The sequence below is a fragment of the Girardinichthys multiradiatus genome, chromosome 15, assembly GCF_021462225.1.
Source record: "Girardinichthys multiradiatus isolate DD_20200921_A chromosome 15, DD_fGirMul_XY1, whole genome shotgun sequence".
In the NCBI taxonomy this organism is placed as follows: Eukaryota; Metazoa; Chordata; class Actinopteri; order Cyprinodontiformes; family Goodeidae; genus Girardinichthys; species Girardinichthys multiradiatus.
The window spans coordinates 22,673,722-22,699,348 of record NC_061808.1 but is presented as its reverse complement, the minus strand read 5'-3'; the positions used below and the strand labels follow the sequence as shown (position 1 = coordinate 22,699,348).

At 40.0% G+C, this 25,627-nt stretch overlaps 1 protein-coding gene across 17 annotated transcripts in view; it reads right to left on the bottom strand.

Annotated features, from left to right (window-relative positions):
- Positions 1–24,052, bottom strand: part of epb41l2 (erythrocyte membrane protein band 4.1 like 2) — a 60,126-nt gene extending 36,074 nt beyond the window's left edge. For 4 of the 17 annotated variants that reach the window (XM_047388797.1, XM_047388809.1, XM_047388802.1 and 1 more), the window contains exons 1-6: positions 23,858–24,023; positions 6,233–6,462; positions 5,911–6,105; positions 4,049–4,306; positions 541–645; positions 394–436 (exon numbers count right to left, since the gene is read on the bottom strand). In XM_047388797.1, coding sequence (XP_047244753.1) covers positions 394–436; positions 541–645; positions 4,049–4,306; positions 5,911–6,105; positions 6,233–6,448 — 817 coding nt within the window. In that variant the 5' untranslated portion in view covers positions 6,449–6,462; positions 23,858–24,023. Of the gene's footprint in view, positions 1–393; positions 437–540; positions 646–4,048; positions 4,307–5,910; positions 6,106–6,232; positions 6,463–9,867; positions 10,064–23,857 lie in introns of those variants that run through there. The other 13 variants (XR_007041897.1, XR_007041899.1, XR_007041898.1 and 10 more) reach the window with 10 other exon arrangements.
- Between the last annotated feature and the right edge of the window lie 1,575 nt (positions 24,053–25,627).

Here is a 25,627-nt window from a genome sequence, read left to right as displayed (position 1 = left end):
TGGAGTAGTTTGATGGTTGGATGGATGGAGTAGTTCGATGGATGGATGGATGGATGCAGTAGTTTGATGGATGGATGGATGCCGTGGATCCATGAATGGATTGGATGGATGGATGGATGAATGGATGGATGGATAGATGCAGTGGTTGGATGGATGGAGGGATGGATGGATGGATGGAGTAGTTCGATGGATGATGGATGGATGGATGCATTGGATGGATGGATGGATGCAGTGGTTGGATGGATGGATGGATGCCGTGGATCCATGAATGGATTGGATGGATGGAGTAGTTCGATGGATGGATGGATGCAGTGGTTGGATGGATGGATGGATGGATGGATGCAATGACTGATTATAAAAAACTGAAGGTATAATTTGAGAAGGTAAACTTACTGCGAATTTGTCTCTTAATTTCCTTTGTGGGATCCAACCAACACTGGACAGTCACAGAAGGAGAAACACAGTGAGGGCACAGCCAAAATCCATCCTGAAATCAAAACCATCACTCATCCTTAAGCTTACAACACAAGGAGTACACACCTTCTCATCATGGCTGTCCTTGTAAGTCAGGCCAAAGTAGTCCTTCTCCAGCAGATTCAGGTGCTCACACACCTTGAAGAATAAGTACTGCCCCTTAGCTCGTTTCTGCAGAGTCAAAATGAAAGAAGAAAAGTCATCACAAAACAGGTCAAGCACATCTAACTCGTGAACCCTTTCAAACATCCTTTGAACACTTAAAAAATAGCACAGTAAAAAAGTGTAAAATCTTTCTGCATCTTTATCTGATTATTCTTTGTTCCGCCATCAGCCTAACACCAACATTAGCCGTAAAACCCTCCACAATCAGCTATGATAATGACATTTAACAATCATCTGTGAATACATGCACCAGTGTGTGCACCCAAACACACAGCACCTACTTCAGACAGACAGAAGGTCAAAGGAAGGAGAATGGGAAAGAAGGGGCAGGCAATCACAAAGAAAAAAGTAATTATATAAGGTCACATTTTTCAGCTCTTGAGTTATTCACCAAAGCCTGATTCAACACTGGTGGTCAGACATTACTCAGACAGGCCAGGGAGCGTGGTGGAAGTGGAAGGAAGAGGATGAAAGAATTCATTTTTCTTTTTGTCCTGGGACAGCTGGAAACATCTGTGCTATTTTCCTGAACTTGGTAAAAAAAAAGGGGCGCCATTAACAGACTCAGACTCACTATGGAGCTCAAGACAAAATGAACGTGAGATCACGACATTTTATTCTGCCCGGCAGCAAGGTGTTGCTGCAGGGTTCCAATACTAATAATAACCAAAATTACAGAGTTTTTTTTTTGACTCAGAATACAGTTTTTGGTCTTTTTTTTTTTTTTTTGCAGTTTGTGTAAAAACAAGACCTCCAGATGAATTTAGGGTGAATATTGCCATAGTGGTCAGGGTGATAAAGACTGAAAGATGGAAAGAGATAGAAATAAACAAAAGATGTGACAAATAGAGAGACAGAACGATGGATTCATAAGAAAGATAGAGAGACATCTAAAAAAGAAATAAAAAACATAGAAATTACATATAAATACAGTGGGTAGAAGATAACTAAAGAACATTTTTGAGATTTTTTTCTTAGGAATGTTCTGTTGAATATGTAGAGCGCTTAAACAGGCTGGAATGCATTGTACATCTTCCATCCTGCTATCCTAGCTACGCCAGCATGTGGAGGGAGGGATAGATGGATGGGTGTGTGTGTGTGTGTGTGTGTGTCGGTGTGTGTGTCTGTGTGTGTGTGCAAGCTTCACTACAGGACAATAGCGGTTAGTTGCAGTATCAGCGTTATCTGTTGTGACACAAAGCAGCCACTGTTCAAACAACCATAGACTCTCACAGGAGATCAGCGAGCAGGTTTGCCACAGGACAGGATCCTAAACCCCGATGTTAAAACCTCCAGGATTTGGTCCGTGTTCTCGTTAAGGACACTCAAAGCAGAAATGCAGACATGAGAGACCCTAGTGGAGCTGCACAATGGCTATTTTGGGATGCTTCCCGCTGGATGGGGGCAAGTGTGGGAATGCGATGGGCTGTAGGGCTACAAATGTCCACACTGTGTGGGAAATATTTTCCCACATAATTAACTGCAATGATGAAAAAAATAGGATAAAAACAGGTTGTTAAAGGGATGGTTAATAGGGTAGATTGATGAGTAGTCATCTACCTCATGCTTCAACCAACTGCTATTGTCCTGTAATAAACCTTGTATCTTGCTCCTGTGGTGTTGAGTGTTTTTTATTCATCTTTAAAAAAGTGAAAGAAGATCATTAAAAGAGAAAGATTTAGGAATGCCTGGAATTCTTCATGCTTGGTGATACAGACTCATGGCATCATTGGGATTTCAGCAGAATACATTTAATGGGCCAGCCTCACCACACTGACCATGTTCTCTTTAGGTGCTCCATGGTCCGGTTTGCTCTCGGCTCTGTCTGTTCTAGCTTAATAACAGTTGCTTCCATGTGTATTAAAGCTCACACAGATGTACCATTTCTCTCCGGTTGTAAACCCTTCATTTTTACTGTTCCAATTTGTGTTTGACTAAACAACGGTCTAAAGCTAAAGTGAAGAAGTTTACAATCTGCTGATGTACTGTTTGGAGCACACAGTTATGACATTTCAGTGTTTGAGTTGTTTTATAAGGGGGAAACTAATTCCATTATGAAGCCAATCTGAGTAGCTGTTAGTCTGCATTCAAGTTTCTCTGTTTCTTCTGCAAACTCAACGACTTCATTAAGGTTATTGACTACATCAAATTATTTAATTGAACCCCATCTGAGAAAAATGTAACCATCTCTAACTAGAGAAATGGTTTCAGAGACAGTGCCTTGCAAAAGTAGGACCCAGACATATCTGTGCCTTTTTTGTTAAGTCGAGTTTTTTTAAAGTAGAGACTTTTTAATATGTTTTACTAAGAAAAGTCTTCAAAGTATGGCATGAATTTGTATTGAGACTCTGAGACAACACCTTGTAGAACCACCTCTGACAGCACAACCAGCCTGGAAGACCTTTTGGAGGGATGTCTCTTCCAGGTGTGTATATATACAGACTAATATGTTAGCATATTTATATTTGCAAAGCAGCTCAAGAACAGTCAGACTCAATGAAGAATGTGAACAGAAATCTTCAAGTCTTATCATAGATTCTTAATTTGATTTAGGTCTGGACTTTGACTAGGCCATTCTAACACAGGGGTTTGGCCTTGATATAAATCATTTCATTGCATCTCTGGCTGTATGTTTGGAGTTGTTGTCCTACTAGAAGGTGAGTGCCTGGTCTTTTAAAGCTTAGCAGGTTTACTTCCAGGACTGCCCTGTATTTAGCTTCAACTATCGTCAACTACCTTCATCTTCCCATAAACTCTGACCATTTTCCCTGTCTTTGCTGAAGAAATGCATCTCCACAACATGAAGTTCCACAATGGAGGTGGTGAGTTCAGGGTGATGTCACATTTCTGCTACACATAGCGTTCAGCGTGTATGTAAATGTGGTCTCATCTAAGCAAATCATCTTCCACGTGTTTGCTTTGTCTCCTACATGGGATGTGGCAACCTGCAAACAGAATTTCTTATGGCTTTCTTTCAACAATTCTAAGTGAAAAACTGTGGAAAAGCAAGTAGCAAGCTGCTGTGTCTGTCTGTAGGAGAATGGTACCAGGGGGGTATAAGGCACGTGCTCATTGGGGAGAAAACAGATGGGGAAAACTAAGCTGGTGAGACCCCCTAATCTGTTCAATGTGTCTGTGTGTGTGAGGGCGTGTGTGTGTGTTTACTCCCCAGACAAGCCCACAGCAGCTTGTTCTGCTATGCCCTTAAATTACATCCTAAACAATGTAAGCAGGTGGTACTCCCACCATGGCTATGCTTTGAGTCAGAAAGTTAAAAATCCCACAGCTTTTTCCCACAAAGACACACACCAGACCCAATCCTATTGGTGATTACATCATTGACACAATGGCGCTCTTTTGGCTCAACAAGCCTATTTTTACCTATATATGAGTTTCATTGCCGTCTTACCTCGACCTCACAGGTGAAGTCAGTCCCATCTAGGAGGATAACGTGACAAACCACCACCTTCATCTTGTTCTTCCTCACCAGGCGAAGAGGAGACTGGAAAATTGAAGTCTGGCTTTCTTCTCCGTCTGCTTCAGCCTCCACGTGTCCTTCGGGCTCTTTCTTCTTGTCCTCCTCCTTTGCTTCTTCTCCCTGTGCAGTCTCTTTGGTCTTCTCCGGACTTTTCTCTCTAGTGTCTTTCACCTTCTCTTCCTTGGCCGGCTGCAAGGAAAGACAGAGGAAAATTGTATGAAACCGAAGCTGCAAACCAAGTTGTTAAAGATGGTTCACCACACAAATATTCCTAAACGAGGTCTGATTTCTTCATGATCATATACAAACCCAAACTATTAGTTCAAACTGAGTATGAGGAGCCCAGTTTTCTTTCTTGAACGCTCCTTGTGTAATTCCCTCTCCAATTTGATGTTGTTTAAAGAGATGCAGGCGTTTCTTTTGGCCTGATGACTAAAATGTTGATGTCAATGGGTGGGTCCCATTTGACGTAATGTGATCAGTGGATGGAAGAACACATGTATGCCTGCAGGAGAACATTTTCAAGTCTTTCATTCCTTCTTGCTTCCAAGAAGCAAATTTAAAGAAGATAAAAATGCATATACGTTTTTCAAGGTTATTTAATGCATAACAGAGCTTGAAATTCAAATTTTTTTTACAGAGGTCTTCTTTCTGAAAAGCTACCACAACATTAAAAATCTTTAAGACGTTGTAGAGCAATCGAAGTAGGATTCCACATGTATTATTTGCTCAGGAAAAGTGTGTTTAGCCCTTCTTCTGTTTAGATTTCCAGCTAACATACCTGTACATGGAGCAGGCTTTTATGTTACAACTGTACAGCGAACCATAGCGTTAGCCAGCGAGTCAGCGGCCATGTTTTACATGCCCAGTTTTAAAAAAAAAAACACAGATTATTCTTTGTTTGTTTGGTAAAACTGTATTGTAGGGTTTCTTTTTAAAAAATAAAAAGATATTATGCATGCTCTTATTTCAGCATGGCAGGGAAACTAAGAAATTAAAGATGGCAAAGCTTGTTTTCTAACCAGAATGGCTGGACATTATTTAAGGCATTTTTCTAATTCCACAAATATGTGTTGCCCAGTTTTCTAATTTGCAAAAACGACTCTTCAAATTTGTAGCTTATCCTCTGAGTATTAGTAATTTTATTCAGCATGCCGCATGTTGCTGTTCTCTAATTACAAAAATACTCCTTGAAAGTTCCACGTCACTGCCACCAATATAAAAGGTTTTATTAGGTTTTTATGTGACAGACCAACACACAGCAGCACTAATCTGTGAAGTGGAAAATCATGGTATTTAAAGTCTTTGTTTTATTTTTACAAATTAAAATCTGAAAAATGTGTGTATTGATTTTGCTTTCTTTACTTTGATAGACCTTAATAAAATCCAGCGCCACTGCAGCTCCTCCAGAGTTACCTTGGGTCCCTGTCAGTTTACGTGGACGGTCATGTCTTGATAGGTTTGCAGCTAGTTTTTGGTAACACTCCAGTGAACTTCTCCACAACTGAAATTATGAACAATATTTCCTTCATTTCACAATTATGGACCAATTTCTGTTGGTGTGTCACATAATATCCCATTAAAATTCATTATATTTTGTGACAAAATGTGAAAATATTCAACAATGATCAATGATGGCATTTCATTTGAACTGTAAATAGTTCGTATGGCTCTAGTTTTAATAGATCATTAGTTTTCTAAATGTTTTATGGGCAACTTTTAAAGTTCTGTATACTGACAAGTACCGAATTCACATGTTATGCTGAGATGAAGATGTACAGCCTAACCATTACCTCAGTCTCTGCACTGGCGTTGGATGCAGATTCAGCTTCTGTTGCTTCCTTCACTTTCTCCGACTTTACTTCCTCTTCCTCTTTCTCTTCCACTTCCTGAGCGTGACCGTTCACCTCTGGGGCAGCCTCCTCCTCTCCCTCTGTCCCCTTGCTGACGGGTTCTTCTGTTGGCGGGACCTCCTTGGTTGGGGATGTCTAAGAAGAAAAAAACTTAATTAAAACCCTGTCTCAGATTTTAAATAATAACACACAGTTACAAACAGTCACTGATAGTTAAAGTGAAATTGTGCTTTTAACTCAGTCTTAACAGGAAACGAACAACCTGGCTTTGAGATTTCTGCTTCTTAAACCATGTTGGCAGGTATCGAGTTATCCCTTTGCCCTCTTTTTCCTTCCCCTTCCCTTTTTCCCTTTCCTCTTCCTCAACGTTTGCTAATTCCTGGGCTTCTTGCTTGGCTGTCTCCGATTGGTCCAGCTGATCAACTGTTTCTTCCGCTTTCTCCTTCACCTCTGTCTCAAAGCCCACTTCTGTTGTCATGGTGACGGGTCAAACTGTAAAAAGAAAAAGGAGGAGGTGAGTGATGAAGCAGAGTCCACCCTGATGAAATGATTTCCAGCCCTATGTTTCGGGTTTTGAGACTTCTGCGAAGGGGGTGAGAAAGAAAACAAACTGAGGCTATGTCATGCATTGACCCCGATGCAAGTCTTTATCTTACACAAGTAACACCTGGAAGCAAATGGACTCATTCGTTTATGAAATCTCATTTCCTCAAAGCAACTTTCATCTGGGTCAGGGGCTGGTTGCAAGCACATCCATATAAACCCAGATAAAGAGGGCAAACTCCTCCGTTGTTCAAATATGAGTCACAATAGTTTCATCCTGCAGCTGCGCTTAGCATACACAACCTCTTCAACCCAAATTTCCTTGGCAGCACTGTCCACACACAGCTTCTCACAGCAACAGACCCTTAAGAGCAGTGTGACACCAATTTGATAACACCGTAAGACCATGACTTGATGATCGGTCTTCAGGGAGAGAGAGAGGTCATGGGTGTGAGGATCTGCACGCAGAAAAAGCGACTCAAACAGTAAAAACATGTTATTCAAACAATTTTAAGCTTCTCGTACAATCCATCATCACGCTGACTTGATTTTTCTATATAAACATCCTAAACGGTCATCCACTTCCATTTATCTGCCTTGCCATGTTAAATAAGAGGACGAACAAGCAAACATCCACAGTGCAGCGGTGGTGCAGAGGGAGGCGGTCGCAGTAAAAATAGAACAGGTCTTCTTACGCATGATTGGCTAATGAGACAGAGCTGGGAGGAGAAATGGATGTGAAAGGTGTGTGTATGTTTCTGGGAGAAGCAATAAACTGGTTGACTCCAGGACAAAACGAGGAGATAAAATACACTCTTCTTAAGAGGTACTCCAAGTCCAATAAAACATCAGATATAGGGGACATGGATGGTAATATTTTACAGCTTTATTCAGCTTAAAAACATGTGCAAACTGATTCATTAGTTTTTCTCATAGCAGGTCAAGGCAAAAGAGAACAGAATTTATAAATGATTCAAGTAGCAGAAAGAAAGAAAGAAAGAAAGAAAGAAAGAAAGAGAAGGAATGAAAGCGATTTGTTAAAACCAAGAAGGTGCTTGTGGATCCAGTAAAAACTGAGCTACACGTATTACAAAGCTTTGGTCCTATTTCAGAAGATTTGTCATGAGTCACGTCATGATTGATGTTTTACTGCAGATTCCACACAGACAATGCGAGGCTTTCTCGTCTGCATCAGAGGAACGATTAAGAAACGCTACACCAGGTGTGCTCTAAGCGACCAGCGCCTGAAAAACATCTGTACAGCAAAATCTCAAGGGTTTTGCAGCCTCCGACAGGTTTTCTTCTAGGATTTCCCTGAATTTAGCTCCATCTGCCTTCTCGTAGACTCCCACCAGCTATGTGGTCCCTGCTGGAGGAAAGCGTCCCCACACCATGATGCTGCCACCACTATGTTTCACGGTGGGGAATGTGTGTTCCGATCCGATGTTTTTAGGACACCAAAACAAATATTTCTACTCCGGGTTCCAGAATGGAAAGATTTCAAAAGGCCGGTTCCGTGTCTTCTCTGACACGATGATGTCATAGCTCCACCGGTCTCTGTAACCCGCCCCTTTGCGCCATGCTGCTTTGATGACCTCGCATGAGTTGTCTCTGTATGCCCGGTATTTCTGTCCACTGTGTTTGGTGTGTGTCCGTGGCAGTGTCACAGAGCCACCAATGGGGTCGGCATACATACTACAGCGTTTTCAGCAGTGCTGCGTGCAGTGGTGTGGACGCACATTTTTTTTTTTTTTTATCGTTTTTGACACGATGCCGTTTTTGCCTCCTTGTGGACAGGGCCTTAGTTTTCTGCCATGCAAACTGTAGTTGGTTGGATATTAGCCGTTTAAGTAAATTGTGAAGGCTGATGGTGGAACTAGATTTTATTTAGTAAAGTTTGCTCTGACAACAACAGACAGTAGCAGATTTTCTTTGTAGAAAATTTTGAAAACCATGTGCCGTTCCCCCCCCCCCCCCTTTATAACTATGTGATAGTTATCTAATACTTTGTGTTTGGCTATTAAGTGGTGGTTATAACATGATCAAATATGAAATGGTTCCAGGCACTGTACACCTAAATAAGGGTCTCTTACTTTATAAAAATGATGCAGTCCTTCTCAAAGTACAGTCAAATTTTTATGTGGCATCCGGCTCTAAAAGTCCTCTATACTTCACACAGTTATTTAATAGTATTGTAAATCTGCTGTCGACTACAGAATTGTTGGCTGAAAAGCAAGAGACCATAGCCCTGGAACCACAGGACATGAAATTACATTAAACTGCTGTAAATATTACACCACATGAATCTGTCTTATAAGAGAGATATAGATATAGTGACAAATAGGCTGCAGGTCCTTCTCACAGACAGTGCCTTTCTTTAAAATAGCTTTTAGTGGGTTTATTCGGAGATGGCACCTAAATGGAGTTTCGTCACGGCAGCTTAGTCCTGCTTTAAACTGGCCCTTTTTCTCTACAGCTATTTAACACCAGGAAGCTTGTTCTAGAGCTCCCACAACTTCAATCCCCCCCCCTCCCCTGCTTTCTCTTCATTGCTCTTTTCTCAGCTCAGGAAGACTCTCTCTCCCTCTCTGTTAAGGCCCTGTTTTAACCCCCAATTTACATTATCTCCATCTAAACTAGCACACATAAGTCAGAGAAGCCCATAAAACCAACTTTACAACATCTGATGGGAGTCAAGTGTTTCTGAGCTACAACTGTAACAGATGGCTCATACAAAAGAGGTCACGTGCAGGTTACAACGCTGAATCATACGCTCATCGCCTAAACCAGCTATTGTCCTGTGTCTTTCTTGCTTCACTGAAGACGACTGAATTTGTCTGCAGGCACATAATGGTGTTGCGGTGCATTTTTATTCAAATATTTTACGCTCAATTAGTGAGGTTCGGGAGACCAAGTTGTCTAAACCGCCATAAAATTCCTAAAAACGCACAGTAATAAAAGTCCAAGCAGATAGTGGACAGGAAAAGATAAACACAGAAGTGGGGTTTGTGATTTAACATTCCTGAGCTTTCCCTGCTTTTACCTTTGTCTCTCACTTTGCATATCTCAGCTGATTTAATCATTATCCAGAGGCATGCAGAATTGCTGGCTAATTGCTGTTTTACTCAGCTTTGTGCGCTTAATACGATGGACATTATACTCATTTCCTTTATAAAACTACTACGGGGAGAATTATTACCAGAGATGAGAAACTCTCTTTTTTCACTGCTCTGAGACGCTGATGAAACTCCTGGTAACCTTTACTGCACATTTTCCACCTCTCCTGTTAGTTATTGTTTCCTAAATGCATGGATGAATGCGTGGTTACATGAGCTGATGAACTTACACCCTTACCTACTGTTTGTGCTTCTCTCTTATTTCCCTTCGCTCCTTCCCACCTACAGTTTCCTTCTGAAACCACGTTCAGGTCGTTTTTGCCTTCTCTTTCACGCCCCGCCGCTTAGTGAATGCCTGCCCTACCAACTGTCATTGCCATTTTTTTCTCCTCCATCCTCTCCGCCGTCCCTCAGAGCTCCACTTCCCCCTAGGACCATCGCTCAGAGAAACGAGGGCAGAAAGCGGGAGAGAAATTCGGAGGGTGAGGGGCGGAGTTAGAGAAGACCAGTGCTAGAGATGATTGAGAGACACAGAAAGTGGAAGACAAAATGCATGAAGAAAAAAACAACAGCACAAGCCGACTGAAACGGATTACTAATGGATGACGATCGGCAAGGGAATTAGACTTCCTCTCTAATTCCTCTCTTCTATGATGACCTCACTTTTATTTTTCCCACATTTTTTATTGCACTTACTTGGAGTATTTATGGGCATCTTAAAAGCAGAGTTATTACTGAATAATTTTTGGACTGCAGACCTCTGCAGCTGCATATTTTTTGACAGGGTAAGCGAGGGTCACAGAGAGCAACCAGGGAAAGAGAGAGAGAGCACCACCCATTTGCTTTCCAGCTTTGCTGTAAAATCCCTACGATGCTGAAAGCAATGTTTACCAAACTCAGATATGACTGGGTTCCCTCTTTCCACGTTCATAAATATGTTTGTACGCCTCATAAATTGGAGGTAAATAGACGGGCATATAACAGATTTAGGATCAGGAGATTAACGTGTATAATAAAGGAGCATAAAATAATAATGGAAAGAAAAGACAGTGATATTTTTAATCTCCCCCCCATCTCGTTTTCTTTTATATGTTGTAATGAAGATAGCAGAGCTGTCAAGGTGGTACAAAAGCACATACGAACCCACCCACCCTAATCTATGGGGCGTAGCAGGGCAAGAGTGGAGGAACAGGTTTCTATGGTGAAGGCATTCAGGGGCTACAACAATAAATCCCCAAGGAGACAAGAGATTACAGCAGCACAAATAAACATCGATGAACGAGGGAATTGGTGACAATGGAGAATATTACCGTGTCGAAACCCTTTTCAAAGCACATCAGGGTTACATGTAATGTTCATTGTGGACCTGTCAGAGCTGGAACGGTTATTTCTGACTCCTACCGTTCACCGCACCGCGACCAAAACAGTGCTCAGTGTAACACCAGCAGCTTCATCCATGACAGTCTTTAAAAAGAGATTCTACGACTAAAATAACTTGTCATTTATGTTTTATGATGAGACTATTTCAACTGATTTATATGTGTGAAAACAAGCCGCTACAGAGACAGTTTCTTGACCTAGGTCATCTCTCTGATGACACTTAACAGTCCGAGCGCCGGGATCGATACCATGCATATTTGCACTAATTCAACCTTGTCTTCTTCTTTTATAAAAACACTGTATATGTACATATTTACCAAAGAAAATGTATGTTTTATTTCCCATTTTAAATGTTAATATTTAAAATGTCTTCATTCAGAGCAAAATGGAACTTAAATCGCACAAACGTGGCAAATAAAGCTGATTCTGAATATTATCTGCAACATCTCATCAAACTAAAAACCTACATCTGTCTGTACTTTACTCTTACTGCACACAGAATGATATTTGAAACTTCGGTGAGTCGGCGAGGGGGGGTCTTTCCACAGGGCAATGTATAATAGTGTCACTAAGCCAACAATTAAGGATGAGATCCAGTTATCTTTGTACTGTTGTACTTTAAATGATAACATTGTGTGCCTCCTGATTAAACATGGCCCAGGATGAGATTCCCTCTGTATGCAGTTTCACATGATTACAGTATTTAAAAACGCTCAACGTGATCTAATTGCTAAACAACTATTCTTGAGCCTGTTAAAATAACATCTGAGTTAATATGGTTAAAGTAATGTTATCTGTAATATTTGTTTATTGTTAATTTCATTTCGATACACGGCTTCGAAAAGAAAAAGATAGTTTTCAAGTAATCGTTGCACGTAATATTTAACGTTTTTCGCTGTTCTGCTCTAGCCTAACAGCCTAATATTACCTCGGTAACTAGTCAGGTTATCTGTTCGGGTAGCCAGTCTGCAGTAGGTTTGTTTACTAGGTAACTTGTAGGTAGCCAAACGTAGATTATAAACAGCTGTGCCTAAAAATGACTGAGAGGTAGTGAGATTTAAATCTTCAGAGCCGAATTCTGACATTCAGTCTGACATTCTGATATTTTGTCGATGCACCATATGTAAGGTCAAGCTTTCCCCATCACTCTTCAGTAGACTTCATAGCTGGTATTTTCAGCAACAGGCAGGGGTTTGAAAAATGTACGTCAAAGGAAGTACAAGAGTTGAAAGAAGCTGTTTAAAAAGAAACTAGACTGTGAGAGAAAGAGCAGATAACAGGACGGCTGGACGGAGTACAGCAAAGTAACACTTTTTTAACTTTTTGAGATCTCAATCTCTGTCTGATTTGAAAATGTCTACTGGAAATCCCAGATTTGAGGGAAGAGTCTACATTGTGAAGTAAAGACACTCGGAAACTGCAGTCTTAGTAATAATAGCTGAGCTAATCTTCAATATAAGAGGCTAATGACAGAGAAAATGTGATCTAATTACAATTAAAGATGAAGGTCAAAATGATAGGCAATTAAATTTAACAATAGTACAAAAACAGCGGAATATTTAAATTAAACACTAATAAACCGAACTGTGGAACGTAATAAATAATACATACCCCAAACCATCAGTGTTGGAGTTTAAGTGTTACATTAAACAAAATAACTAAAAGTGAACATTTTCAATCGAAAACTTCATTTTAGAGTTGCAATCAAATCCATAAGTCATAAAAGCACATCCTCAAAGCTACTCTGCGTATTTTCCCCCGTTTACCTGCTCATCCTATTGCCTAAATATAAACTGGAACATCTCACCTCTACAAAGTTGTCTCTGATACTCTTTCCCAAAGTACAATCTACAAAACAAAGCATCCAGCTCAACCTAGAGAAATAAAAATTCAACCCAGCAGATTGCAGAGGGGACGTCCAAAGTGCTGGACGTTGAGGCAACAGGTCGTGGCTTTCCAGAGTATTGCATCATCAGCCAGCAGATGATAACTACACAGCCACGGTCTTCAAATAAGGACACGCAGAATCCTACTCTGTGCTGTTCTCTTGTATATCATTCCATCTGTCATGCAATGACAGAAAATATGCACAAACAGAAGCAGATTCATTTCAGCACACTAAAACACATTTAATACCATACTTCCCAAATTACAGGGGATACACACATCCCCACAATCCAAAGACACTTAGGAACACTGCCGGTGTAAAAATTCGGGACATGCCTGTCTCTTTACACAGCTCTCTGACCCTCAAACTGAGGATTACACAAAGGATAATCCTGGTGTATGTTTGTGTTCCTGTCTGCCTGTCATCCTTTCTACAAGCTCCCTGCCTTTGCGTCCATCATTTTCATTTTAACCTTTCGCTGACATGAAACAACACAGGCAGCAATAAAATTACTCCCTAGAGTCCTCCTTCAGCTTTCTAATCGATGTTCACCTCAAAAATGATTCTTAGAGGATGCAAACTATGCAATTAGTCTGGCTGCTAGGTCATTATTGCCAAATCATAGCTAGAATTGTCTGCTGCAAAGCGCCGGGTCTCAGTTTATTGGTACCTACAGTAACAAAATAGGGAAACATTATATTCCTATGTCATTGTGTCTGGAAGTGAAGAGGGAAAAATAAAATGCAGCATCTCAATGTCTAGTCTGGATCGCAATATAATATGTTTATCCACAAAAAACTATTGGGTCCTCTTGCATAAAGTGTCCCTCTCTCTGTCGCTCTGTCTGGGGGAGTGTGTGTGTGAGAATAGGTCGGCTCATAACTACTATTGTTAAGTACTAAACTCCCTCTTTTCAGCGATTAAAGCAGTCAGGCGCAAACAGCCTGTCTGCGTGAATGTGAGACTGTGTGTGTGTGTGTGAGGGAGGGAGGGAGGGAGTGGTGTAGACAAAGAATGGGGGACGGATCACACAAGTGCCAGGAGGGGTTATATTTTACTGTGATATCCCAGTATAAAAAAGAACAAGAACAGAGGAAGAAAGCAGGCAGGGACTGAGCTGCAAGACAAAAAGAGAGACGAAAAGGAGAGTCTTTGAAACTTGAGGTGAAACTGAAGAGCTCGCTCTGCAGCAGTGGGTGTGGTGACACTATGGTGGGTAAACATTTGATCGCGGTTGGTAATAACAGGTGCTCTGACAAAGCAGGTGATTGTTACACTTGCCTTATATGACAAACTGATGCAGATGCCGTGTCCGCAGAGTATGCAACAATTAGAATAAACAGAAGCCCCAATCAGGGTGCTTTATAAATGATTATTTTGGCATGTACTGAACAAATTCTTCTTTTTAACTTTTTTTGCATTTCGTCACATTACAACAACAATTGTTTTTTTGCCTACATGCAAAACACTGTGGTGGAAAACAAACAGTGCACTGCCCTGAACACACCATCCCATTTTTCCCACAGCAGGAAAGCAGGTTGGCGGTGATGGGAAGATGGATGGGGCTAAATTCAGAGTGATGCTAAACATTTTGGGGCCTACATGCAAAACACTGTGAGTGGCAGAAAACTAACATCCTGTACATCTCATCCTCATTCTGAAACACGGTAGTGGCGGCACCATGTTGTGGTAATGTTCTGCTCCAAGAGGGACAGGAAAGCAGGTTGGAGTTGAATGGACATAAATGCAGGGCAAACCTGACAGAATACCCGACAGAGGCAACAAAACACTCTACACTGGGGTGGAGGTCCATTTTCCAGCAGGACGGTGAAACCATATCCATGTGTTAAACTGCCAAAGTCAAAGTTCACACCTCATTCCAACTGACAAACTGATGTTTATATACAAAGCCCATCCATTCTGGCTGAGCTTGAGCTATTTTGCAAGGAAGAATTAGCAAAGCCCTACGTCTCTACATGTGGAAAGCTAGTAGAGATACCCAGAGCACTTCCAGCTGTAATAATTGCTTGCCACATGTGGTTGTACAAAGCATCATCCTTCCACTTCACAACGGTGCACTGCTTTGTGTTGGTCCCTAAAATACATTACGTTTTGTGGCTGTAATGTGGCAAAGTGTGAAAAAGCTTAAGGGGTATGAATACTTCTGCAAGGCACTAAAACACCCACATTTCACCAACTCATTGCCACCAGTCATCCATTAGCTCTCCATCCTTAACCCTGAACTCTAAAATTAGAAGATTCCCTGCTGACCACAGCAAGGTGTCCTCTTTTCTACACTCCTCTACTGTTTCCTCGGTCACTTCAAGGACACCGCTGCTGCTGTCCAACTTTAGTCACACTCTCAATCATTCTGTGAAAAATGTTTGCAGTGGCCACAACGTCACACGTATACAAAGGCTACAAAACCAGACAAATTATTTAGGCGTCTGGTATCAGCTAATCCCAGACCAGTGACCTCTGACCCCTAACCAGGAAACAGGAAAAGACCCCCTTCTTCGGTTTCTCTCAACTGAACTCCCACTCTTTCAAGTTTTTTACATAAAAAAAATCTCAGTATCAGTGTCTGTTTTAAGAAAAAAAAAATACCATTAAAAAAACAAGATGTGATAAAAGTAAAATATCAAGTGTTTCTGGGTAATGTCAGAGGGTGTCAAGAAAACGTTGAAAACTATGTTTCTCAAGTATTGCCAAGTTATGAGCCAGGAAAATTCAATGATATTATAACTCACTTTGCTTCGTGCAGCCACTTCCTGCCACAAATATTTTGACCTGAACAACAGAGTACAGACCCTAAACTCTCTCCAAAATGTTTTACAAACTTCAGAGCATCTCAAAAGCTGCTAATGAGAACTAGTTGGCAGGACTGAACTCCCACTCAACCTTCTTGACCGGGACACTCCGTCTCTCATTTCGTTTACTCTCAGTATCCTTTTTTCTTTGTCCAACCCCCTTCCCATGGTCCTAATTTGTCACACGCTTCCATGTTATTTTAAATGAATGTTCAAATGTAGCTGATCAACATGATTAAATTAGTTTAATTAAACTACTTTTATCAGAATCATGCATTAATTTACTTTGGTTATAAACAAAAAGATATTTTGTGTATGTTGTGTAGAATAAAACATCAGTTGATACCAAGTTTCACAGTCTAGCAGCTCCACTGTATGCCTTGCAAAGTACCATCCAATTGCCATCAGTGTGACTTTGGTGAAATAAGCACTCAAGAAACCCTCACCAATTGTAAGGAATCTGTACGGCAGCTTTTGGCAAACACTAAATGCTCCCACAGAGTCAGGGGTACTCGAGTGTGCGGACGTTTGTGCATGCTCAAAGTGGGCTACATGCAGAAGTAAAGCAAACGTCCGCCGGATTTGTCCGTGCAACGTTTTTACGGTTGCGTACCTAGTGTCACAATAAACTGCTTGGCAGGAAAAAGTCTTCACTTCGAACTGTTTTATGTGTGACACACTGCTCCCAGCAACCAGTCACGAGGACGCATAGCATCACTGCCACTCTGTGCCGTACTGACAAGTCTTTTCCCCTTCTTCAGCCCTGGTCTGGTTTAATGGCCTTACATACAACCTTCTTTTCTTTTGTTGTTCCAGAGGTACAAGGCAAATTAACTCTCCCCTCTCGTATGATGACACCATGGCAGAAAGTGTGGGGAAATATAGGTCTTTGTCACAAGAAATGTAAAAAATTGGTACGCTGGACTATGAAATCTCAAATGTCTGTGGAGAGTGCACACGGAGTGTGCGTTCTAGGTAAAGCACTGAAACATTAGCTCTTTTAGGATAATTGTTTGATTCATTGACCTCAGCTTTTGCGGTTGTGTATTTATTGTGGAACTATGATCTGAAAGGGGCTGATAATCCAGTTTAGCATGCTTTAGCATTTTACAATCTGTATGACCTGATCAAACAAATAAAAGTACTTTGACTTCCTGATTGACCAAGAACGCAATGCATCGTCTCATGGGCTGAATGCATAGCCACACTCCTAAATCAACGTAGTTTGTACACTTGACCTTTTGGTTTCTTTATTTTTTTACTTTTAAAAAGCAAACTTTGTTCCCCGTTGTTTTTATTGATTAATATGCTAAACAAACAAAAAAATATATTCTTTATGGATTATATAATTTATTAAAAGTTCTTACTAGCTGTTTTCCATATGTAATAATAATACAAACATGAAATATTGCCAACTAGTAATGTAGTTACATTCTCAATTTTGAGACACAGAAAATGGTGGTGCACATTTTTCCATTTAAACTTTAAATACATATGTACTTCCAACCATGATCACTGCTGTAATATTAATTTATTATTTAATTAAAACAATTTAATTATATAAAAAAAGTTTTTACCATCTAGTTTCTCCTAATCGAGGCTAATTTGTGGTCCATTCACAATTTTGCAGCTTTTATTCTACCTTTATCTATTTAAAGTGGGTCTGAGATGTTTTCCTGTTGTAAACTGTTAATAAATGGGATAATCCTTTACTTTTTAAACCTAAAATTCACAATGACGTGCTGCTCTTTTCTGACATCCTAATTTTCCAAACTTTAGAAATCTGTGTTGATATGCCTCAAATGTCAACTAACTGTGTGCACCAACCCCTTGTTTCCCCACGCTGCATCCTGACCTTTTGAAAATGAAGGCTTTGCCCTACGCTTCCCTGCCCTGTTCAGCCTCTCCCTGTGAGAATGTGACCCTATGCTGATTAATCTCTTTTTAACTATGTCTGGACCTGCGCCAGAGCAACAGTCCTACTCTCCGTCTCTGTTTTTTAGTCTATCATTTCTTTCAGAAACGGACGCATGCTGGGGTAGGCAGTTTGCCCTCTCTTTCTTCCCCTCTGATTTAAATGTTACCGATGAACACAAGGGGTTCCTTTTATTCTCTCATCAGAAAGTACTCTTAAATTCCTTTTTGCCCCTTTTTTGTTCATTTGTGATTCACATTACAGGTTTAACCAAGGAATCCAGCACACCTTCCTTCCACATTTGTATCCTCTGTCCCACACATCTCAATTGCTGGTTCATTCCCACCCTTTCACCCACCCTGCAGCGCTCACCCGTCCCTGTAATAAGCTGAACATTGCATTACAGTTTCCATTCATCCATGCCCCTCTCTGATCTCCTCTGAGTGAAATGCGCTCCTGTGGCGCCTCATCGCCCTGCAACTCCAAAACCTAGAGGCCAATACTTCCCTGTAACGGCTGAGCACTACACTGTAAAATATGTCCACCTTGATAATTGTTGTGACAATGTTAATGTCACCACAATGACTGAGAAGATAAAAACTGAAAACTGTAGTTTGTTATGTAAGCAAACTCCTTCGCCAACCTGCAGAGAAAGGTCACAGTCAAGTGGATTCAGGAAGGACTGATTTTCTTTGCCTGTTTTCAAAACTTCTGTTAAACTTTGCTCATTGTGCGGATCTGAGTAGATTGTCTGCTTCTGTTGAAGCCACACACACACACACACACACACACAGAAAGATGTTCCCATAGCCTTTCCGAATGGTTAAGCAATATGTTTCACTCTGTGTCAATTTAACTCACTTTCTTCTCTCATGTCTAAATCATACTCACTTCCCTCTGCCTAAATGTGTTCCTATCTTTCCCATTTTGTCACACCATATTGCATCTACTCAAAGCTTTGTTTTTTATTTTCGGAACTCTGTGTCTCTATATCTTGCACTCAAAGCCTTTACAAAACAAACGAGAGGAAAGTATATTTTTTCAAACCCTTCTGCTGCATTTTTTCTTTTCCTAACAATTCACTTACATCTAAGTTGAGGATTCTGCTCCTGAGAAAATAAAAAAAATAAAAAAACAATATGATTCAGAGATGAAAAGCCAATGCAAAGTTTTCCACATGAAATAAGAAATAATGTGAAGAAAAACATAATCATGCACTTATTGCAAGCTCCCAGCTATTTCTAACGAGCGGATTCTCCCCACCAGAACAACCAATTAGGCCTTCTCATTAGTGGGTTTAAACAGAGCTGCCACTGTTCTGCACACCCTGAGAGTCTGGGAGTGAACATGGCACTGATGGTTATAGATAATTGATACACACAGCGAGGGGTCTGACAGGAACAGGATCACCCTAAGACATGACGTGTTCACTTGTAGCCCTATCTCGTACTTAACTAAACAGTTTAATAACAGGGAATATACATGGTCAGTCAGTCAGTCATTTTCTACTGCTTATTCCATAGTGGGTCACGGGGAAGCTGGTGTCTATCTCCAGCAGTCTATGGGCGAAAGGCAGGGTACACCCTGGACAGGTCGCCAGTCCATCGCTGGGCAACACACATACAACCATGCACACACTCATTCATACACCTAAGGGCAATTTAGAAAGACCAATTAACCTAACAGGCATGTTTTTGGACTGTGGGAGGAAGCCGGAGTACCCAGTGAGAACCCACGCATGCATGGGGAGAACATGCAAACTCCATGCAGAAAGACCCCAGGCTGGTAATTGAACCCAGAACCTCCTTGCTGCAAGGCAACAGTGCTACCAACTGCGCCACCGTGCAGACCTGGAATATACATGTTGACTTTCATATATTCTCTTGTGCAAAATCTTGTCATGTTTTGTTTTGATTCCACTCTTTTTAATCTTGCGCAAGTTGATTTTCTTGCAGCTGACTCTATCCAGGTGTGCCGCTGTCAGAAGCAAAGACTACTTGCAATCTGATCCAGTTCTCGATTACTAAATTAATCCCATTGAGTCAGTGGGCCGTTTGAATTTACTTGGATTTTCAAACTAGAACTTGGAACTGAACGATATATCAAACCAGAATCGTCAATGCATTATCAATGAGTGCCACATTGCAATCACAATGGAGTGCTCAGATGCATTGCTTAGTAGTAGGGGTGTAAAGGTATACTATAATCACAGTTCGGTACATTTTCGGAAATGCTTCAATCAAGAAAAATAAATAAAAAATATATGATTTTTTTTTTTTTTTTTTACTTCGGACAGCACTAAACAAAGAATCTTTTAATTTCTGAAATTATTTGATTTCATTATGCTCTAAAACTTAAAAAAGTGGAAATTTTAAATCTGAGAAGAGATTTGGTTGGATTTTTTCAATGAATTAATTAGCATAAGCAGACATAGCCAGTGCCTGGACAATAATATACCCACTTGAAAACATCCAATGTTGTAGTTTAGACATTTTTAAAAAAAGAGTGTGCCCATATTTAACACCAAAACATTTTTAGGTCTCTTTGGAGTCGTTCTGATATTTTGACAACCAATTGTCCCAGCTGTACCAGAATGCAGCATCTGGAGCTATTGGGAAAATCTCCTCTCATCAACAGGGATTCCTCTGACTTGCATCTCGTACATGTATGGAGTTTGGGCTGATTGGATGTTACAGGCAGCCATTTGGACCTCAGCTGATATTTCTCCAGTACCAGTGATGTTTACAAGTGGCTTGAAGCCATTTCAGTTAAAGTTGGTTCGCTCCACCTTTCTTCTTCCAATGTAGTTACAAGATAAACCTTAATATTTCCAAACAGCAGAGTTCAGTGATAGCTGGGACTCCTCGCTGTGTTGTTTTGGTGTCACTTTTTAATTTGCGCAACAATAAACATTTGTGCACATAAACATTCTGCATGTGTTCAGGTATAAAACAGCACAATGATCGTTTGCTACATATTCATACTGAACCACCAGGGTTGCACTGGATATTTTCATTGCAAATATAAGCTTTTATACCCCTAGTTGTTAGGTAATTATATTTCAGTAACCATGTATTAACATTCTGCTTGCAAATCATATAACTGGACAGGCTTTCATTGCTCTTGATGCCCATATTGGATATAGATTTTAGTGACCAGGATGCTTTGTGATGACGGAAAATATTAAGATCAAAGACAGTTGTTGGTTAGGCTGACATTATCACTGACCTATTCAAAAAAAATATTGCTTTCCTTCCTATTATTATGTAGCCAAATGATGATTGTATTCAGTTTCTTTTATTTCGTTTCAACGACAGAAAAAAATGAATACAGGTAAAATAAAACACATTTATAATGGCAACAAGAACTAAACATATGATTAAAATAAAAACAAGATTAGCAGTTTGTTTGTCTGAGAAACCATCAAATTGGCCAGTATGGCAATGAACATGGAGCAAGGCAAACACTCCAAAGCTGATCAATATCCCTATCAGTGTCTCTAATGGGCTCTATGTAACAAAACAGCTTAATAAACCACTACTAATGCAGCCAGTTAGTAATTATTCTTAGAGCAAACTGGGAGAAATCCAAAACTACTCCCCATCAAGCTGAACTAGAAGAATCTATAGCATGGCTCTGTTGATATTGTTATCTGTTCTCTGACTGGAATCCTGTCCATAAACAACAACGACTGGTGCACATGACTGCCATAAAGGTACAGCTCAAAACCAAGATGGATTCCCTCTTTACTGATTAGGAATCCAGCTGCCTCTCAATCAGCTACCAGGGGAAAAAGATAATTATTTTATAACACACAAATGGAGCTATTCCTAGGTGGGTTGCTGATCAACGTGAAGAGAAGACATATTAGAGCTAAATTTAAGGGTTACATTTAATACGAAACGGAACAGCCCTGTGTCCTAGTATTAGTCGGTTAAGTCCTCAAGTTACATTACCTGTGCAGCACACATTACAAACAACTGGTGGGAAGTCCTATACGTTTAGAAAAACAAAATTATGACAGACATGTCTTCTGCACATCAGCACAGATTATAAACTTTTATCTGAATGCAGCTAACTCAAATGGATAAGAGCCACAAATGTTTTACGTGTCAACCGTGTGGCATTTTCATAGTATAACTTTGACACTTTTCACAGCATTTACACAAAAATGTAAAATATGATCTACTTGCTTTCATTTAAAAACAGAGCAAACAAACATTTCCTGCTGCTGCTCAAAAAATATCCTGATTGTTGCTGTTCTAAGAATGTTTTTACCAACATTTATTTATTATTTCTACAGTATTAACACCTCCTAAATTCCATAGCAATTTTAAGCACTTATTGTACAAGAGTTGTAAGAGTATAACAAACTGATATTAGCTGGTTAAACTCTGGTGAGCCAGATGCTGCTCATTGGTTGTCAACTCTAATTTTAAAACAGTGTTGCCTTAAAAAAAGTGATGGATCACACTCCTTTTGTTTCCACGAATGTTACCAAACAGCCAAATCTGACTGTCTTGTAAGCAAAGTGAAGGTGTAATAGGCTTTCTTTCAGCCAGCTGACAGGCAGTGAGCAGCAAGAGTTGGAGAAGGGGCAGCATGGCTCTTAGCTATGCTCAGTACAGCTGGAGAAAACTCCAGTCGCCCTGCCACTTTCTCTGACATCACATGAAACCAATTTTAAACCGCATGAACAGTATGATGGAAAATGTTTGAGGTTTCGGTATTGAAAACCAGCCAATATATAATTTAGTGTGAAAGTCACATTTTCAACAGAACACAGATAAGAGGCTTTGAGTCGTGAACACTCACAATATCATCCAGGCATGATAAGCATGAGGATTTTGATTATTTTTAGTCTCAATACCTGTTGGAGACCTCAGCACTTTTCCAATTAGAAAAAGCGTTTAACTTGTTAACACGGTACAGAAAGCACAAAAATATTTTCTGGACCAAGATGACCATTAGTTGTTTTATTATTTGTCCTGGAAGTAGTTCCAGATATATTCACAGCCTGCACACCTTCGACAGAGATAAGGGGAAGCTTTTTATAGTAGATTTGAGTAGGTGGGCTGTAGGAAGCAAAAATGTCATCAACAAAATGACTCAATTAATCGAGGGATTACTTACATAAACGATTACAGAAATATTCAATAGGAGAAGCACCAGCACAAACCTTTTATAAGTTAGCACAATCTCAAATCAGTGTCTGCCAGTCTGCTGGCCTGTTTACTTGACAGTCTGAACTAGCTGAGCCCTTTGCCATCTGTTAAAGTTTGTGTAAAATATTATGATACTGACACGCACTAACACCCTGCTATCAGGAACCTGCCTATAAAACTATGGATGCATTAGTACCAAACCGATTAAAGGGAACAATGATCAAAACTCATAGAAGCAACAAAAAATGGAACCAAATCCCCCACCCATATATGCTTGTAAAGCACTTACCAAAAGAACAGCTCATGTATGTTACATTTAAACGAAAGAAAAATCACCCCACCTACTAAAACTGGTGCTGTAAAAAACATAATAAAACATATTTAAAAAAATCACACAAAATAGAGTAACTCAGCAGTGTGATGCTTAAATAACTCGGCATCTACTACTTTGTTTTGTCAGTGGCAGGAAGCTCCTACGTGTGTTGTCCCACAAAAACGGAGCCGGATGTTTAAACAAGGCTCTGAACGCATCATTTTTAAAAGAACCTACGGTTAAAACTGACGTACAGGTAATACTAAGATTGATTCTAACTATCCTCTACCTGTACAGCACCAGAGTCTATTCAATTTGAAAGATAAACACAAACATGTAAACACTGGAGTGTAGCTTAATTTACCTGAGCTAAAAAAAAAAAAAAAAAAAAACATCCCCGCGAGGTGATTTACGCTGACGACGTAAATCACATCCGAAGGAGAAGCAGCGGGAAGCGGGGGGGAGTTAAGGTGATGATAACAGGGATAACATGGAAGAGGGCAGGCGCCATGAAGCGTTTTAAACCGAAGGTATGAATTAATTTCCTTCATAACGAGCTTTAGTGGAAAGCGGCGTTTCTTTGACCATTTCTCAAACCATCTCTATGAATTCGTGTAGGTTGAGCATATGTAACCTCAATGGGTAAAGCGTATAGAGCACAACATGATGCAGATCCAAAAAGCCATGAACCAGCCGATATGTCGCTGATTTATCCATCACGTGACTTTAAAGGAGATAGAAAAAAATGAACCATTACCTGTTTAAATCTCAAGAGATGAGTATGGAGGGGATTTTCCAAAACGTGGAGTCGCACTCGGTTCTGCTCCAAAAAATAATGCACGTCCCACTGACTCAGCCTCCCAAAAATCTCAACTACAGTCCACACACACCGACGATCTGGCCTGAGCTCAAATGAAACATGTCAATCATCCTCAAGTCCCGCCTTTTACAGTGAAATAACATCTTATACTCTGTTCTCATTGGCTTAGAGCAATTACTGTATTAGAGTATGAAATGTGATTGGTCGCTTTGGTTTTCAGTTTGAAATGGTGGGACGTACGAGCGAGATGTGTAAAGAGTCAGGGTAGCACGGCAGCTCCCCCTAGAGGATAGGTTATGCAACATGATTATATTTTTTCTTTTTTGAAACGCTTTTTTTTTTACATTTATTTCGAAGGACTCTTCATACTAGGGATACAGTTTACATGTTATATTTTACTTACCATATATTTTAATATCATTACAGTATATATTTTTTAGAATTTGTGTGGGATGAATGAATAGTGAATGCACACTGCACTTTCCTAATTGATATACTGCCCCCATGCTGCCCGTTGCTGCTTTGTGCTAATACATTTAATTATGTTGTTGAAAATCTTATTTTATTCATTGTTTTTAATTTGTGACTGTTATACTGTGGACTTTGGACAAAGGCTCAGACGCATTCATAAGCAGAGATAGAAGTGAAAGGTTTGAACCCAAAGTGAAATACTCACTGTCGCTGCAGAGGCAGTAGGCTACTTTCTTCTAATAATCTGGTCTTTGAGCTGCATTGTTGAAGAATTCAGATATTAAATATTTGTTCAAATTAAAGATTTTGTTCACAATTCATTTTTTGCATGTGCAACAGCATTAAATCATTTAGCCCTTGCAAATGAATTTATACCTTATTCTTTTTTTGTGACATTCTGTCACATTAAAACTAAAAGCATCAATATATGTTATTATTTTTTATGTTAGAACAGCACAAAGTAGAACATAATTGTGAAGTAAAAGGAACCAAGGCTTTTAACAGTTTTAAGGGGGAAAAATGTGAAAAGTGCGACATGCAGCCACTGATCCCCCTAATTGAAATCCGGTGCAGCCAAATGCCCACCTAGTTAGTTACCCAATTAGCAAACAGAGTCTATCTGGGAACAACATGATCTCAGTAGAAATCCAGCTGTTCTGTGAAGGCCTCAGAGGTTGGTTAGATTAGAGATCAAACAGCATCACGGAGACAAAGAAACACTATTAGAAATATGGGCAGAGGGACAGGGCCAACCTGAAAATGTGCAGCCAGAACTATAAAGGCATGGTTATATTTTCAAATGGCCCACTCCGTTTTTAGTTGTGAGAAAATTGTGAAAACCGTTTATCCTTTTTCTTCCACCACGCATGTCTCTCTTCTTCTTTGTATTAGTTTATCTCATATAATCCCAAAATAAAATACAATGACAGTTCTGACATGATAAAATGTGAGAGAAAAAAATTAACGGGTATGAATACTTTCGCAAGGCATAATAATGTACCTGCTGTTTCTGGTATGACCTTTTAAAAATGGCTTACATAAACACCCTCATCAAAAGGTATATAAAGCAAAGTGGTTTTGATTAGAAACTGAATTATCCTTTCATTTCTCAGACTCTTACAGGACTCACACAAACCAAACGCATGTACAGATCATTGCATAACAACGCCTGTACACTCCCACTGTGCACGGACACCCTTACATATACCAGCACACACATGCCTGTTAAAGAACCTC